Here is a 13,486-nt window from a genome sequence, read left to right as displayed (position 1 = left end):
ATTTTGTCTTGGTATGTTTTCTTAAGAATCATATACCAAAAATGGTACAGCTTAAATTTGGCAAGTTCTAGTATCTGGTAACCTATGTAATTAGGGTAAGTGAGTTTTATGGCTGGCGTCCCCGTCGTAACCAATACTTTGTTTTCTGAAAGCTTTATGGCTTTCTTAAATAGTGGCTTACTCACCGCTCGCAAAAATGCTCCCGCTGATGTTATGAGCTTCGTTTTGTTGGCATATTTTGATGGATTAAACAATGTCTTGCCGAATACAGAATTGGTCAACAATTTAAATAATCGCTGACAGTCTTTACTAGTGCTACTATTGCGTTGCCTCACGTTCGTTTCAACAAAGCCCGCCAGATATTTTCCTTGTGAGAATTCATATATGCTATGAATTTTCTCAATTTGTAGACCTATCTCCAAGAACAACTGCAATAAAGGCAATGATATTAGGTAGTTTCGTTTGGGGAGATGGTCCCCCACTAATTTAGTATTTTTACGGGGTAGTTTTTGATTACTGATAGCCAATAGCTGTTTGCTGTACTCAGATAGATCATCTAATGTTATCTGTTTGTGATAGAGACATAGTGGTAAGTCATCCGTGTAGCGAGCTAATTCTGGGGCTATTCCTAGAGTGTCTATAAGAAGCCAGTAACCTTTTATAGAGTCTTGAGGATTCTTCTGGAGAAGACTGCCATTTGCGAGAAAACTCGCCATTTCTGCGGGTGAGAGTTTTCGAATGTTTGCGTAGGGCAGCGCCTCAGTCATGCAAGAACCATAAAGAGAATTAAAATCCCAGTATAGCAAAAATTTACTTACTAAGTTTTTCTCATCAAAATTGGGATTAATGAACTGGTTATTGGCCTGAGCAAACGTCCTAACAGCAGTAGTGAAGCCGCCTCTTATATTAGACTGTATGATGTTATAAAGCTCCTGATCAGTAATTAATTCTAATTCCACTCCACTGGTTTTTAAGAAGGCATCATAGGCAAAGCCGGGGAGAGAAACATAGTGAACAACATCTAGATTATAGATGTTGTATAATAATCTCCTATGCAAGGTGAATATGTCAGCCAGAAGTCCTACATCACAGCTGAGATATACTAGGAGATAGTCTCCTAGAGTTTGACAAGCTGTTTTCTCCCAAACCAGATGAGCATGATCGAATTCTTCTTGGCTAATATGCTTCTTAGACAGAGAACTGTAGAAAGCTCTTTTGGGGGTAAAGTCTTCTCTTCGAGCCTTTCTGGGGAGCTGCAATATTCATAAGGAAACACTTGTTTGCCGGTTAATAAGCTTCCCCAACTTTCGGGGGGTAGATGACTTATCATCGCCTCTGTGAATTTCAAGGGTGATTTTGAAGCTATGTGCGCCTGAGCCAAACTAGCCAAACCAGCGGACAAGAAGGCTAGACTATCCAGGAAACGTAGTGCTCCTATTTCTACCTTCAGGAATTTATATCCCTGTTTCATTAAAACATTGATTGGGGCTTTAACACTTAGTTCTTTAATTATCAAAGCCATATCATATGATAGGTTATGAATAATAACAGGCAAATATTTACCTGAATTTTTCTGCCTTAAATTGCAATTATTGCAGAGTGCTCCTAAATAATTAGCCTTAGGCATTAGATGGTCATGATGCCTCACCTTTGGTTTGGTAAGAGTAAAGTCCTGATGACAGAAGTTGCACTTCTTCTGTATGGCAAAATGTATATGCTGCTCCCTGGTCATATGAAGCGGATAACAGGGAGTGTTCATCTTTATCCAATCCCATAAAGACGAAAGTCTATCATACATATGATCAATACACTGTACCCCCCGATGGACATATCTATCTATTATAGTGCTATTTCTGTCTATCACTATATAGCCATAAGCTATTGCTACGTGTCTAGCTGTTATTACCCCCTCTGGCTTACGATTATCGAGATAAGCTTCTAAATCCACAAAGGCAGTATGAGAGGGCAAGTAGCCCTTGTGAGTATTTTTGAATTTACAAACGCTTCCAGCTGGGGGAAAAATCAACTTTTGTTGGTTGTCGCATGAATTGAAGTGAGTTTTTAAGTTGCAAATGTCACTATATTCACTTAAACAATTCAAGCAAAAGTGCTTATTGCGTGAATGTTTTCTGGAGAAAATTCTCATATATTTCTGGAAGTGTTTGATTAAAGCTACATGAGTCTTTCCCAACAATAACAGGGGCACTACCAGTGAATATTTATTACTACCCCTACGACATAAAGTAGCATGATAGGTCCCTTCATGAGAAGTTAAGCAATAAATAAATATTGATATTTTGTTGTCAGACTCGAGTTTGTGGATGTCACTCCACTGGACAGGGAGAGTCACTCGCGAGTAATTGACAAATTTCTGAAGGCTATCACATCTAGATAAATATCGTCTGATTTTATACCAGCCCCAGCCAAGTCTACGACAGAAAAAGGCCGCCAGACATTGAATAAAACAGCTATTTTTTACTCCTCTCGGGTTAAATATCTGATTTTTCCCTCGTAAAGATGTGGGATATTCTATATAGTCTCCTAGGTATCCACGCACTCCATTCTTGCATATTACAATATGAAAACCCTTTATATAATCTAGTATGAAGCCTGATCCCTCGCCCGATGAAATTTCAGTTTCTAATCGCATGCTAAGGTACTCCCTCCATGACCGTAAGAGCCGAGATATATCATCTCGTGTAACTAGTTGCGCGGGAAAAGTTATATAATGCTCACGACTGTCATCCTCTCCCAGTAGCGACTGTCTGCGCAAAATAAGGCTCAGTTCGGCATAAATCCTAAGAGCATTTTCATAAAGTGCTCGTCCTGATAGAACAGTGAAAAACTGTAATATGTGCCTCATAAATGTTGTTGCGAAGGACTGAAGAAATAATATGGGGTCGTGTTTATGAGAGGCAGGAATTGAATATTTTATTCGACAGAAGTGACCTTGAAAACATTCCGACCGACTCGTAATGTGTGGTTCCTCTGAAATGGAATCGTCTCCCATTTCACTCTCTTCCTCATCTGAACAAAAATTTTTTTTACCTGAAGTGAACCTTCGATTAACAGAGGAGGGGGAACCCAAGAAAGAGTAGTAATGATCCTTGGAAGAGGAGCTGTCACTTGTGGCGGCTGGTCTCCATCCACTGGGACCGGCAATCGGCTCAACTTGCTCTTGTGGGAGTGTTACGGTCGAAGATTCATCGGAGGACACAGACTGATCTGCATAATATAATTAGAGAAAGTTATTTATTATTATTTTGTTTTAGAGCCATACTAGACTAATTATAACTCTAGCAATCTTTTAAAAAAATGTTACTGTTAAAGTATAAAACTGGGAGAAGCTAAGCAATCTATGGAATATATGCGGTTCTCAAAATGATTTTTATTCTTGTTAGTGAGATACTTTATAAACATATCTTAAAAATGTTTGACTGTTAATAAAAATAATTGATTAAGAAAAGAGCGCTGACCTCTTTCTTCCTGGCCCGCCCCCCGGATCATCTGCTTGGAGTATTGCCCCGCCCCAACTGTTGGAAAAAATTATTATTAGCTCAAAGACTTATTTCATTATCTGAAAATAGCAGTTTTAAGAAAACATCAATTCAGAGCAATAACCTGGGTATCTCACCTGTCACGCATCTCCTGCGATGAGCTGTGACATTCGCTACACACACTGATAGCCCGCAGAAACTACAGGAGAAAGTGTGGTGAGCTGCATCCTGAGGGTATAATCGCCCGCATAGGTGGCATCTGCGAGCTGGGTGACGAGTCATATCTGTAAATACACACTCTCACTCTCATATTCCATAAATTATTTAAATTATAGATAATATTTTAATCTCCCATAGATAGAGAAGTTTTTACCTGCTCTAATCTAAGCTGGTAACTTTCTTGAGTGAGCGGGAAGAGCACCTTTCGCCCTAGACGAGCAGTAGAGAATATCTGGTAAGCTGGGTGGGTTATCCCCGAAGTGCAGATAGCTGGGTGCACGAGAAGGACATGCAAAATGTCAGACAGGGGTAAGCCCCTAGCAGTGCAACACAGAGAGTTATTAATTTTATTAAACAAACTTCCAGCTAAAGCTCGCAATCGTATTATTAAGGAATTAAAAAAAAAAGAAATTAATTGCATATCTGAGATATTTACTAATTTTCTTAAGAAAAATCTAACAGTAGAACCGACTATTTTGAGCAAATTAAAGAAGTTTAGAGGAGACATTCTCACCGTTGCCCGTAAACGAACTCCACTTTATAAAAAAAAAAATATTCTTCTTTCGAAGCGTGGAGGAGCCATCTTAACTACACTCTTACCTCTGGTCATCTCGCTGATTAGTAGTTTTATAAAGTAAAAAATAATCAAAATGGTGGTAAAGGAATTTTGTCTCATCCCTCGGCTAACCGCCGAAAAATATATTTTTAAAAATGGAACAAATATCTTACCCACTCCTAAGCGCGAATCTCCTTTTCCCCGCCTTCGCAGAAGCACTGCAACCACCACTATGGCGCGTAGGAAGGAATCTTCCAGCCTCTCGAGAGTGAAAGTGAAACCAGCCCAAAGCAAGGATGAGAAGGTCAGCTCCTGCCCCAGCATAGCAACTCGCCCTCATAAGGGTAATTACCGCTTCGAGCTACCACCTCCCACGAGCGGGCACCCACCCGAGCTCTTTGTTGAGACTGGCGAGTCCCCCATAAAAAAAAAAAAAAAAAATAAGCTCGCTCGCTGTAATGCCGCCCGCGGCGGTGGCGGCAGTGGCGGCAGTGGCGGCGGCTGCGGCGGCTGCGGTGGCGGGCGCGCCCGCGGTAGTTGCCGCGAGGAGTCTAAGAGTAAAAAAAAAAAAAATCCGAAACAGAAAATAATAGCCAATAATAATAAACTCCCGCCGGAAATACTTTTATCTTTAATATCAAGAAAAAACAACAGTCTTTCTCTCTCGCCTGAGGACTCTTCCCCAAATTTAAATGAAATAATTGATCTGTATTTCACGAGAGAAGAATTGCCATACGCGAAATCTATGCTAAATCTATTCAATAATAATTCTTTCATTCGGTGGGATAAGAGAGGTATTTTATTCCCTCCATACCATAATTTAAACATCTTACAAATCATTAAATCTTTGACAAGCAGTCGAGCGTACATCGATAAAAAACTTTTGCCCGTTGTAGGGGAATTAGTGAGCCTTATTAGATTAGAGCCAAGATTTATAAAAAATCACAAGGCGAGAAAACAATTATTAGGCGGTTTTTATGTTAAAAAGACCGCGGAAAAAAAGCCGCTCTGGCTAGCCTATTGAAATTTAAGCTTTCATAAAGTCGAGAGAAGAGCTTTGCCCGCTTTAGTAAATACCGGGACAGGATAGAGACAAGAAGTTCCTTCTCGAAGTGCTATTCATAAAAAAAAAAAAAAAATGGACCAGCCATCAGTTGATTATCCCGAGAGAATTAATCTCCCGTTGAATGAAGAAGGAGAAAAGGACCCCAGTTTGTCGATATTATTACATCAATTAACGTCAAGACGAAAGATTTATCAGCAAGTGTGTTACAAAGCTCGTGTGATACAAAGTTTATGGCAAACCTACGAATCCTTCAAAGTCAATTGCCCCATGACCAGATTTACTAAGACTTTTGATGAAATTGAAAAATTATATGACAATTTTAATCAGAAAGAACTGACGGCTGAAATCAGACGCTTAGAATATGCTACGCATGATTTCCGGGATATGATAGAAGCTTTTGAAGGGGCCCAAAGCTTGTATAAGCACCTTAGGCGAATGTCGACCTAGAGAGGTCCCCCAAACCCCTACCAAACCCACCCGCAGGAGTGGGAGGCTACTGCAGCGCGGTATTTAAACCCTGCCGCCGACGTGTCGATAAACATTATCCGTCTCACTCCCTCAGCGAGGACTCTAAGGAACCCAACTGTTGACGAGAATGGAATATAAATTTCCAGTAATTGTCGGGGGAATAACGGGTGAAGAATTCCTGGAATATGGGGATTGTATCGTGTATCCCCACAACGCTACTTCTGCTCGCCCCTACGAGCCGGCTCTTTCACTCTGGGAAAAATATCCTTTTTCCAAAATTGAGCGAAAATCGCTAATCCTGGTGAACCGCGCCATAGCTGCAGATCGGGGCACACCCGGGGAAATTGTCCTAAAATCACCCCCACCATGCACCAACACCCTTGATGACAGGCCAGAGGATTTTTTAAGACCCCACCTTGCAGCACTAATATGTCAGTTCTCAGCGGGTCCTTGTCTTGAAAAGAATGAAATTGCGCAACAGCAATTAGAGCGTAGTCTCGACACGCATTATGTACGCGGTTTGAGCAAGGACACGCAACAGAATCGACGAATTTGGTTTAAATTATGTCTGGTGTCCCTGGGTCGGGCAGTGATAGCCAATGGCAACATCAAACGGGTAATTTTACCCCAGTACATTGGCATGAGCAGAAAACAGGCCGATGAATGGCACACTGAATATCTCCCTCTCATTAACATATTTCAAGACATATTACTGAAACGGGAAATTCAGACATGCTTGCTCGTACCGTCAGTGAGCCCATACTTGGCAGTACCTAAAATCATCCTAGATGAGGTGGAAATTGAACGCGGCGCCTCCCCCGAAGCTCTAGAACGGGAAATACTACAGCTGTCTGTGGAGAAGCAAGGCACTGGCAGCATCAGCGGTGGCAGCAGTGCCGGTGGCGGCAGTGGCAACAGCAGCAGCTGCAGCAGCGGCGGCGGCGGTGCAGACGTCGGACCAGCCGGTGGGATTGGAACTAAACGAGACAGTGGCATGCGTGAAATGGACATGCCTGATGGAGTCGAGGTCACTTCACGCGGAAAACGCAAACGACAGCACGATGATGTGGATATTTTATTCCTAAATGCTGTAACTAATAAAAAAATAAAAATGTAAACTCTTCAAACTAAAGTTTTTTTAAGCCTTTAAAAAATATATATAATGGTCTATATTTTGTATTTGCCTCATACTGTCTCTGTCCCTCAACATGGACAGAGGGGGTCCGGGGAAATATATCTATTTGAGCAGTTTAGAAAATATTGACATTTTCGACAATACAGCTTCGGCCTTTCAAAATATAATTACTGCAACGCCTTTAAATCCATCCTTGAACTACGAAATAGCATTGCTTAATGTTTTGTATCCCAAAAAATTCAATGTTCTAACAAGAGACGATGCCGAATGCGGTATTGACATTATACAAAATCACATTACTGAAACAGGAATAAGTACAGAAGAAATAGTCCATCACTTTCTACCAAAAAATGATGTGTTATCGACAGATGCCAGCCATATTATTGAAGAAATTAATCGACAGCTAACAGCAGATTTAAAAAAAGCCTTTAGAGATAATTATTCGGCACATTTCCCGAAAGGGAAAATACTCAATTATGATGTCGGAATTGGGAGGGTTTTAGTTTCGACGAGATCGCGAACCTTTACGGGAAAAAACAATGCTGCCACTTCATTTAAAGCTCAATTTAAACCGAGAATAGCTCGGGTGCTTGGGCTTAGCAGCGCTGAAAAATATTATTTATTTCGTAGTGACGCGCCCGAGGGGACCTCCTTCCCCAAGCAGATTGCCCCATTCAAGCCTGATCCCACTGCCGGAGTTGATTATGTTTTAATATATAGTGATATTGTGGAACCGCAAATATACGGTAGTCAGTTAGTCAATATTCTGGATGCTTTCGCCTTTCAGGAGAGTTATTCAAAAGGTGCTCATCCTATGATGTACAAACCTCTATGCGTAACTAAATTAGATAAAATAGCTATCAAAATGACAGATCAGTTTGGTCGTAATCTGTCTTTTGAAAGCGGTCATTCCACTACCGTAGTGTTACATGTAAGACCGATAAATAGAACCAACTCTGCGTAAAAATGGTTATTGTTTCTCTAACCGCCAAACATGCGTGTACCCTTTCAAGTGCCCTCTGAGCAGGAATTTCGGAGTTTATTCTCCCTAAAACCCTCCCAGGTGGGGGGTGGCCTGGGAGATATACAAACTTTTCACGCACCATACAGAGTCCGAGGTGGGGGATTTTTTTCGGCTTTAGCGGGCCTAGCTAAAAGAGCTTTACCTTTTCTTTTCAGAGTGGCTGCGCCAAGTGCAGTAGAATTTGGAACTAAAATGCTCGATGATTATCAGTCTGGAAAAACAGACATGAAAGCTGCTCTTAAATCTCACGGGATAGATGCTTTAAAAGGTGTCGCAAAGAAGGTTATTACGGGTGGCCGAGTAAGCAGGGTGACTAAGCGACGGGTAAATAATAAATGCAAGATAAATAAACGCCGACGAAGCCGAGTTGCTTATAAAACGGATGTATTCTCTCTCGTATAAACAGTCGCTTATTAGCCATGGCGGGTGTCGGGGCTGAAAACAGTGGACTCAAAGTCCCGTTAAATGATTATTCTTCCAGCGTCATTAATCAATTCCCACGACCGCATAGACTGAGACAAGTTGAGAGTTCCATAGCTCGCACTCAGAGTTTTGATACTCTACCAGTAAACCTTCCTCTCTCTCAAAAACTAAAAGATAATTTTCTAGAATTTAGAATTCCTGGAGTTCCCGGAGCATTTCTAGATTTAGGCAAAATAGTTATAGAATTTAGAGTGACTCTAACAGAGGCCGATGGGCAAAGTCCACTAGGGGAAACAAGCAATATCGCTCTGGTCAATGGATTTTCCAACACGTTATTTAAAAGTGTCCAGTGTTTCCTGGGCGAGCAAATAACGGAATCAAATTCTAGTTTTAATTACTGGTCATTCATTAAACTCTGCAGCTCAGTAAAACGAAGCCAGTTGCCGAGTATCGCCCGACTGGGGTATCTCTTGCCCGACTTTAAAGGAGGAGAAGGTATAACTAAATTGTTCGATACAGCCTATTTCGCCCGCACATCGGCAAAAGAACCACAGATACTGACAAAGAATGATAAAGAACAGGGCATAACTCTGTGTTTTCCCTTGGCTCTGGACATATCCACTCTGGACCAATATCTGCTTGACAATATCGATTTAAAAATTAGGCTGGAATTATCCCCTCAAGCGTGGACTCTGAAAACAGACGATGATGCCAGCACATACCAGCTCCATATTAATTACGCTAAACTTTGGCTTAATAGAGTATACCCATATACATCAGCTTATATGGCCTTGAACAAGTCTCTAGCCTTAGACGCAAAGCCGATAATATATACTTTTAATCGCACTCTAAGTAAAAATTATGTACTAGGTCACAATCAAACGAGCCTCCTAATAGATCAGCCATGGGGTCATGTAATTCCCGCTAAAATTTTCATGGTAATTTTGCCCATGACAGCCTATGCGGGAAAACATAAGGAGAATGGCCTATATTTTGAGCATGGGGATCTAGCCAGTTTATCTGTATGTATTAATAATAATACAGTTTATCGCATAAGCAGTGATTTCCCCCATCATTATAGTAAATTATATTATGAGGCAATTAACTCTCTGGGCATTGAGGAAGAAAATTTAATTCTCTATGAATCATTCGCCTCCGGGCGAACCATCAATATTTTCAATTTAACCGACAGCCAAGTGGAAGACGCTCTCCCGATTGAAAAATCTGGTAACTTGAGAATTGAATTACAGTTCTCTAAGCCCGCCCCTCATAATAAGGTAGTTTTATTATTTGCTCAGACCACTGGTGTTTTATCCATCGACCAGAATAGATCTGTTCATTGTGATGTGCGAGCATAAATAAAAAATGAATTGCGCAGAAATAAATAATAGTTTAATTCCCGCCCTAGGAAATAAAGTCACATATATTGGCTGTTTCACTATAGACGCTCTACAGCAAATAAGATTAGATGACTATCCCTCAGACAGGCCCATAGTGCTTGTAAGTAATATTCTTCCTTCGTACAGCTCAAAAGTAATGGGTCATTTTTTTTCTCTTCTCTTGGACAAGAAAAATAGTCTATCCTTCTTCTTTGACAGTTACGGGAAAAAAACCAGAGAATTATGGCATAAATTTAAAAAAAATTTTTAAACTAAATAAAATTAAATATTTATATCGTTTATCCGACAGAACACAAAGTGATTTTTCACTCACTTGCGGTCTATATGTTATGATGTTTATTCATAAAGCAAGCCTTGTGGGATTAGAAAGAGCTTTATATTTTTTTAAAAAAAATTTCTCGGAAAAATCGCTTTTTATCAATGACAGATTAGTGATAGCATATGCTAGAGAGAATTTTAAAATGTTACCTCCTTGTGAAAAAACATTTTGCCTAAGTCAAGGTTATCTTTGTGCTTCCCTCTGTGGGGAAGGTCACCTCTGACGAGAGTATCCCCCAAATACCCCTCCTGGCTGGTAAGGCCCTCTCTGAGCTGTATATAAGAGCCCGGAGGCTGACCTCTCCATAGCCTTTTACTCTCATCATGGCGAAGGAAGCAGGCATTCTCGATTCTGGTAAGCGAGACATTTTATTTTGCTAAAAACTTCTCTTTGAATATTAACGAAACAAACGAGTGCAAGAGACTTATAATAATTTTTAAAGTTGAGTCTCTTTTTTCAACAGTTTTCACAGCACCAGTCAGAATTTGTAAAGTTTTTGATTTTATCGGCTGGTAGATTGGATACTTCTCTTTGAATATTAACGAAAAAAAAAAACGAGCGCAAGAGACTTATAATAATTTTAAAGTTGAGTCTCCTTTTTTTTTTTTCTTCAACAGTTTTCACTGGGCCAGTCAGAATTTGTAAAGTTTTGATTTTATCGGCTGGTAGATTGGAAGGGAAGGAACACGCCGGCTTCAAACTCCTAAAGCGGTGTCATTGTGATGATAGCAGGAAACGCAAACATAGGCTTCCTCAGGAAAGGGTATGTCTTTCTATGTTCCCTCCTTTGGTAGATTAGAGACGAGTCCCACTCCTTTATTTGAAAGTGATAAATATGTTCTCTTTATGACTTACAGCCTGTGGAAGATGGGATCAGTTCATCTGATATAGAGGAGCCTATGAAGAAAGAACCAGATCTCGACAACGATGAAACGCAGAGCCTTCCCTCATGTCAGTCTGATGACCTCGTTGTGGACCTCTCTACGCTCACTGCTCAATCTGATGACTCTGTTGAGGTCACTGCCGCAGCAGGTGCTGAACAAACTGGCGACCTTGAAGCGCACCCTGACGGTCAGTCGGAGAAGGAAGGGAAAACCCCCGACGTGAGAGTAAATGCTGGAGACACAGTAAAGCCAGCAGAAGGGGTAAAGCCGGCAGAAGGGGTAAAGACGGCAGATGATGATGATGTACCTGAAAAGGAAATCATTTTCGAGCGGGAGGTTATCAATCTTACAGAAAGTGAACAGGAGGAGCGCAGTCATTCAGTCTAACCAGTAAAACTCGCACAGTTTCGCCCCTTTGCTCGCGCTAAAAAACTTTGCACAGCTTTTGCCCTTTTGTATGTGAATTAATAAAAATATTGACAAACTCTGATTTTTATTTACATATAACTATATATTACTATCTTCTCTAGTCTAAACATATATATATATATATATATATATATATATATATAAACAATATCGCACCACTTAAGCCTCTCCCCATCTGAGAGGAAAATGTATATGTCAAAGTTCCTATAAGAGCTCTCTCAGCACAAAGGTCTTCCCTAGATGGCCTCTCTCACTGCTTTAAGCCTCCCCCACCTGGAAAGATCTAGGAGCTGGCAAGAATAAACACTACCGTAGTACCCGGAAGAACCTTTTTTTTTGCTGAGGTACGGACGGCCGAGCAACACTCCCTCGGGGGACCAGCTAGCCATCCATTACCGCGTTCTTTAAACCCAGCAGTGTTGTGAAGTAGCAACAGTCGCGTCAGTGAGTCGCAGGCCCGGGAAAGGGGGGGGGGGACTCCCTCGGAGATGGTAAGCTTGTACCCAGTCACCTGAATCCTTTGTACTGTCTCTCCCATCTATCAGAGTGATTGAGTTTGGGGAGTCAAAAGTGATCATTACCCTACCTTCTTATAATTAGTAATTACACAGAAATAAGCCTCTCTCTCTCTCTATCCCCTTGGGGGATGTTTAAACATATTAAATCTTGTACCCCTGACAGCACCTGAGCTTATGAAGACCAACCCATTATCACATTCTTTTTCCACACTCATTATCCTGGGAATCTGCCCACCTGCACACCTGAATCCTTTTTTGTACTGCCTCTCCCATCTATCAGAGTGATTGAGTTTGGGGTGTCAGAAGTGATCATTACCTACCTTCCTATACTTAGTAATTACACAGAAATAAATCTCTCTATCCCCTGGGGGATGATTAAACATATTAAACTTGTACCCCTGACAGCACCTGTGCTTATGCAGACCACCCATTATCACATTCTTTTCCACACTCATTATCCCGGAATCTGCCACCTGCACACCCGAATCCTTTGTTCTACTTTATGTACCTACTTATTAATGTATAGGAATAAGTCTCTCTATCCCCTTGGGCCATGATTAATCATATTAAACAATTACCCTGTCATGCAGACCCTATCATTATCTCATTTTCCATGGTCATTATCCGGCAGTGTTCCTAGATCGACCAATATATACTACTGCAGTGCTACCATATAGAGGTAGTGCTGCCAGACAGAGGAAGTGCTGCCAGACAAAAGCAGTACTGCCAGATAGAGGTTGTGCTGCCAGATAGAGATATTGCTATCAGACACAGGCAGTGCTGCCAGACAGAGGTAGTGCTGCCAGAATGAGGCAGTGCTGCCAGACAGAGGCAATGATGCCAGACAGAGGTAGTGCTGCCAGACAGAGGTAGTGCTGCTATACAGAGGCAGTGCTGCCAGACAGAGGCAGTGCTGCCAGACAGAGGTAGTGCTGCTACACAGGGACAGTGCTGTCACAGAAACTGTTCTGCCTCTACTAGTTGTTCAGTTTTTGCCTGAGGGGATTCAGCCCTCCAGTGCTCGGGTATAACCTTGCCAGCTTCCCTTTCTTAAGCAGCTCCCTGCCAGCTTCACCTTTCCCTGCCTGAGGAGATCACCCTGCCAGCTTCCCCTTTCTCTGCCTCAGCAGCTCACCCTTCCAGCTTCCCCTTTCCTTGCCGGAGGAGATCACCATGCCAGCTTCCTCTTTCTCTGCCTGAGGAGATCACTCTGCCAGCTTCCCCTTTCTCTGCCTTAGCAGCTCACCCTTCCAGCTTCCCCTTTCCTTGCCTGAGGAGACCACCATACCAGCTTCCCCTTTCTCTGCCTCAGCAGCTCACCCTGGCAGCACTCTGCCTCGTTTTTGCAACTGTTGAAAAATTATGGGAAAGTGAGAGAAGCGCTTAGTGGTGTGTTGTAAAGTCCATAGTGACTGCTGCTGGAAGCTGCTGCCTGGGAAACTTGCCAGCCTCTCCTGCAACATACCCACTGACCTCACCACACAGTACCACAGGAAGGTGCTTAACTAATAAACAGAAAAAACGCTTAAAAAGAGAGAAGCAAGCAGT

General features: G+C 41.7%; 2 protein-coding genes across 3 annotated transcripts; one reads left to right on the top strand and one right to left on the bottom strand.

The window, feature by feature from the left end:
- Positions 1–376: 376 nt before the first annotated feature.
- Positions 377–3,903, bottom strand: LOC138853063 (uncharacterized). Its single transcript, XM_070087487.1, has 3 exons — positions 3,635–3,903; positions 3,477–3,533; positions 377–3,225 (listed from the first exon to the last, which is right to left on the bottom strand). The coding sequence occupies exons 1-3, from the start codon at positions 3,777–3,779 to the stop codon at positions 1,118–1,120; spliced, it is 2,310 nt and encodes a 769-aa protein (XP_069943588.1). The 5' UTR covers positions 3,780–3,903; the 3' UTR covers positions 377–1,117.
- Positions 3,904–6,757: 2,854 nt separating this feature from the next.
- LOC138853062 (uncharacterized) lies at positions 6,758–11,476 on the top strand. Of its 2 annotated transcripts, none has more exons than XR_011392305.1 (3): positions 6,758–10,461; positions 10,725–10,870; positions 10,965–11,476. XR_011392305.1 is itself a non-coding variant. In XM_070087486.1 (3 exons), exons 1-3 carry the CDS (start codon positions 10,431–10,433, stop codon positions 11,376–11,378), a joined length of 591 nt encoding a protein of 196 aa, XP_069943587.1. In that variant the 5' UTR covers positions 6,773–10,430; the 3' UTR covers positions 11,379–11,476. The 2 variants fall into 2 exon arrangements, 1 of the variants encoding a protein (XP_069943587.1); XM_070087486.1 differs by having other exon boundaries at positions 6,773–10,461.
- The last annotated feature ends 2,010 nt before the right edge of the window (positions 11,477–13,486 follow it).

The sequence above is a fragment of the Cherax quadricarinatus genome, chromosome 22, assembly GCF_038502225.1.
Source record: "Cherax quadricarinatus isolate ZL_2023a chromosome 22, ASM3850222v1, whole genome shotgun sequence".
Classification (NCBI taxonomy): Eukaryota; Metazoa; Arthropoda; class Malacostraca; order Decapoda; family Parastacidae; genus Cherax; species Cherax quadricarinatus.
Note: the sequence above shows the minus strand (reverse complement) of the source record. Positions and strands in the feature narration are given on the sequence as shown.

Excerpts from the sequence above, each read along its gene's own strand:
- LOC138853063 (XM_070087487.1), bottom strand. The coding sequence starts at position 3,779 with ATGACTCGTCACCCAGCTCGCAGATGCCACCTATGCGGGCGATTATAC. Across the intron at positions 3,534-3,634 it reads TCGCAGGAGATGCGTGACAG|TTGGGGCGGGGCAATACTCC; the intron begins GTGAGATACCCA and ends TTTTTCCAACAG. Across the intron at positions 3,226-3,476 it reads GGCGGGCCAGGAAGAAAGAG|ATCAGTCTGTGTCCTCCGAT; the intron begins GTCAGCGCTCTT and ends TATATTATGCAG.
- LOC138853062 (XM_070087486.1), top strand. The coding sequence starts at position 10,431 with ATGGCGAAGGAAGCAGGCATTCTCGATTCTG. Across the intron at positions 10,462-10,724 it reads AGCAGGCATTCTCGATTCTG|TTTTCACTGGGCCAGTCAGA; the intron begins GTAAGCGAGACA and ends TTTCTTCAACAG. Across the intron at positions 10,871-10,964 it reads ATAGGCTTCCTCAGGAAAGG|CCTGTGGAAGATGGGATCAG; the intron begins GTATGTCTTTCT and ends TATGACTTACAG.